The following is a 3,696-nucleotide window of genomic DNA, read 5'->3' on the forward strand; positions in this document are numbered from 1 at the left end:
CTGATGATTGTAATTCTATGAGTCGAGTAATACTCCCTTCGTTTCTTTTTTACTCCGCATATAAGATTTGGTCAAAGTCAAACTGCACAAAGTTTGACCAAATTTATATAAAAAAATATAAACATCTACAATACTAAAACTATATAGTATGAACATATGTTTCATGGTGCATCTGATAATATTGATTTCATATTGTGAATGTTTATATTTTTTTAATATAAAGTTAGTCAAACTCTACAAAGCTTCACTATGATTAAACCTTATATGCAGACTAAAAAGAAACGGAGGGAGTACAAGTTATTTACCCGGAAAAAAACATCATCCTCTTAACATCCTATATTTTTTTTAGATTTTTCCGAAACTTTAAAATATCGTTTTCGTGCCTGCCATAAGTTTTCATCCTGGGACGCAATTAGCCAGTCTACCTTCTTCGTCCGTGTCGGGGCGGGCGGGCCGGCCGGCCGGCTCCGCTCGGGATGGGCGCCCCTCCCCAGATCGCAGGCCGTATGATACGTCAAAGCCGATTTGATTCCTCCGCCCCCGGCCCCGGCCGTACCCTCCCCCCATGGAAAAATCAGGCAAAGCCGCAGCACAAAGGAAAAGATCGCCAGATGCGCCCGGCCAGTGCAGAGGCAGGCACGAACCAACGTTGCGTTGCGTTGCACCTCGAAGGCCGGACTGGCTCACTGGACTTCTCTGCGTGGAGCCAATCAAGCAGTAAGTTAACTCGCCATCCGGGCAGCCGGGGTCAGCCGCTGCCGGCCCACTTGCCGGCAGGCAGGCCGACGCAGCCGTACCACTGCCTCGCCGTTTTTCTTTTCTTCTCAACCAACTAATCAGCACTGCCTGCCTGTCTCACTCTGAGTCGAGAGATTAGATTACGATTAGCACCACACCAGCAGCACCAGATGCTGCGCGCTTTAACCTCTCTCAAGGCTCAACCATCACCGATCTTTAACTCGAAGCAAGGTTGATCTGGAGGAGTAGTAGTACTACGCCAGCACCACCACCGCCGCCACTTGCTAGTCCCTCTGCCTTCTGCAATAGGCTACTTCCCTCGCAGGAGCAATGAACCTCACCGCAGTACCGGCTCGCCACCACTAGCTAGCTTCGGTAGCTGTACAGTTAAGGAGGAGAGATCGGCTCTTTCTTTAACGCCGCCATCTGCACAGGCTACTTAATTTTACACCGCTCGGCACCACGCTAGCAGACCAGTTTTACCACCGTTTTGCTGGTTCTGTCCATCCATCCATCTATCGAGATTGGTCCCATGAGCAAATTGTTTCTTGCTATCATGGTGCAGACAGCAGCGCATGTCTGCATGCATGGCCATGGCCACGAGTCATGCGCGGCCTAGAACAAGCACAGCGTGGGCACGGGGCTGATGGAGGAGTCCTGAACCGTCGACTGGGGTGTGGTGTGATGCATCGCCATCGATAATACAGGCCGCTACCACACAAGATCCCAGCAGATTTAGCAAGCCAGCAGGCGCATGTGCAGAGGCGTCCAACGGCGTACGCCTTGTTGCGTAGCCCGTGGCGGCATGCAGCCCAGAGCAGTGCATGCCCATCCGCCCCGATCCATCCATCCATCCATCCATCGTCGATCCGGCTCCGGTGCGTGCATGGCCGGCGGGACAGGCGCCGCAGAGGCCTCCCTGACTTTTCCAGCCTTTTGCCCCCAAATCATTTGGCATCTCCCACTCAACCAACCCCCATAAACCAATGTCTCGCCGTGCAAGGGACCCGGGAGTCTGTGTTACACGCCACATCGATGTGTTTTTTTGCGTGTTACGGTTTTACTACTGGCTAGTGGTACATGGACATTGAGTTGGACGGTTCATGATGGAGGGGACGGCAGCTTGAGCTGAGCTATCATTCATGGCGATGCGTGGTACAGTGCAGAGATAAGCAGGAGAAAAAGAATGCTTAAGCTAGCGAACGAACGGGTGGCGGAGGAGGGGGTCGTGCAAGGGATCGACGAGAGAGACGAGCCTGTACCGGCTCGAGTCCTATGTACATTCAGCGAGTGGCGCGGTGTGGCTCGTCGGGATCAGTACACCTTCTTGGAGAAGAAGGTGCCGAGGCCGAACAGCCCCTGCGGCGGCACGCACTCCTCGCCGGCCACCTCCGCGCAGGCCGCGTTGTTCCGGCACGCGGCGGCTGGCGCGCTCACGGTCGCCGGCGCTGCGTCTGCAGCAGCGGACGCCGTCGCCTTGTCTGCTGCTTCGCCGGCGTCCGCTTGGACTTGGCTCGTCGCCGCGTCGTCTTCCGGGACGGCCTTGTTCTTGCCGCTGGCGGTGGCGTTGCTGCTCTGCTTCTGCTCCGCGGCGGCTTGCTGCTGCTGCTGTAGCTTGTTGCGCCTCAGCTGCCAGACTGGGCTGGCTCTTCCCAGGCGGATGCCGTTCGCGCTCAGGCCTGCTCTGCCCTGACCGCCGGGAACCCACCGCCTCAGCATGGACGTGGCGGGCGCTTGCGCAGCGGCCTTTTCCGCTGCCGCCGCGATGGCGACGGCCGGCACCCCCGACCCGGAGGCCTCGCCGCGGGAGTTGCTCCGGGAGCACGGCGCGCTGCTCACCTTCCGCCCCGCCGCCGTCGCGGTAGCCGCCACCGGTGCGCTGGCAGCAGCGGCACTGGCGTTGCCGGTGCTGGGAGTGCTCGCCTTGGCCTTGCTGCTAGCGCCGGCGCCGGCGCCGGAGGTAGAGTGGCCAGCGGAGCGGCTCCGGGAGAAGGGCCATATGTTGATGTTGATGAGCTCGGCGTTGCCGCTGACGCTGCTGACGCGGCGCTCCGCCTTCTTGGCGCGCTCCTTGGACTCGCCGGTGGCCTTGAAGATGTCCTTCCACTTGAAAGTGACCGCGGGGAGGTCCAGCGTCGGGACGGCGCAGGCCTCCGCGAGCGGCTGCGCGGCAGGCTCCCCTTCCTCCTCCGGCGGCTCCGAGGAGTCGTTGACGTCGACGTTGGGGTCGGCATCTTCCTCAGCGTCTTCCTCGCCGTCGTCTTGGCCGGCGTCGGGGCAAGGAGGAGGGGCCTGGAGGGTGTGGAGAGGGAGCACAATGCCGTCGGAGAAGAGCTCGTCGGCGGTGAGCAGGGCGGGGGAGGGGAATGTCCCCGGGTTCTTGCCCACCATCCAGAACTCGAACTCGGGCGACGCGGTCGGAGACGGCGAGGAGCGCCCGGACTCGGGCGGAGACGACGGCAGCCCGACGACGACGTCCATCGCCCGCTCGCCGAGCAATCCAGCCCCCCACGAACGCGGCCTGGGCTCGGACGGGGAGCACGAGCGAGCTCAGCTAGTAGGTGCAGGACAGCATGGGTGGGAGGGACTCGGCGCAGCTTGCGAAGCGAGGAGATGGGAATGGGGATGGGGGCGGAACGAGAAAGGGAGGCGTACGAAGCGACTTGACACGCGTATTTATCATCAATCACATCAAGTGGGGAGCTGATTTCCACGTCTCGCCTCGCGTGCCGCAGGCCCGCATATGCGCTCTGCGATCTTTGTCTGGTGACGCGCCCCCGCCCCGCCCAGGAATTACCGATCGAGCCTGCACGGTGAAAGTCACTGCGCAGTTAAACAACTGCTTCGTGCCCGTGCCCGTGCCGTGGAGCGCCGCTGCGGCGGCAGCGGAGCAATAAACCACCCGGCGCACGGAGGTGGCAGTCAGTCACGTACGCTGCGCCGGTGAAAATTAATCGG

The 3,696-nt window shown here is 59.8% G+C and overlaps 1 protein-coding gene across 1 annotated transcript; it reads right to left on the reverse strand.

Annotated features, from left to right (window-relative positions):
- Positions 1 to 1,842: 1,842 nt before the first annotated feature.
- On the reverse strand, positions 1,843 to 3,380 carry LOC119270114. Its single transcript, XM_037552086.1, has one exon. The coding sequence runs from the start codon at positions 3,217 to 3,219 to the stop codon at positions 2,053 to 2,055; it is 1,167 nt and encodes a 388-aa protein (XP_037407983.1). The 5' UTR covers positions 3,220 to 3,380; the 3' UTR covers positions 1,843 to 2,052.
- Positions 3,381 to 3,696: the final 316 nt, after the last annotated feature.

This window comes from Triticum dicoccoides, chromosome 3A (genome assembly GCF_002162155.2).
Source record: "Triticum dicoccoides isolate Atlit2015 ecotype Zavitan chromosome 3A, WEW_v2.0, whole genome shotgun sequence".
Lineage (NCBI taxonomy): Eukaryota > Viridiplantae > Streptophyta > Magnoliopsida > Poales > Poaceae > Triticum > Triticum dicoccoides.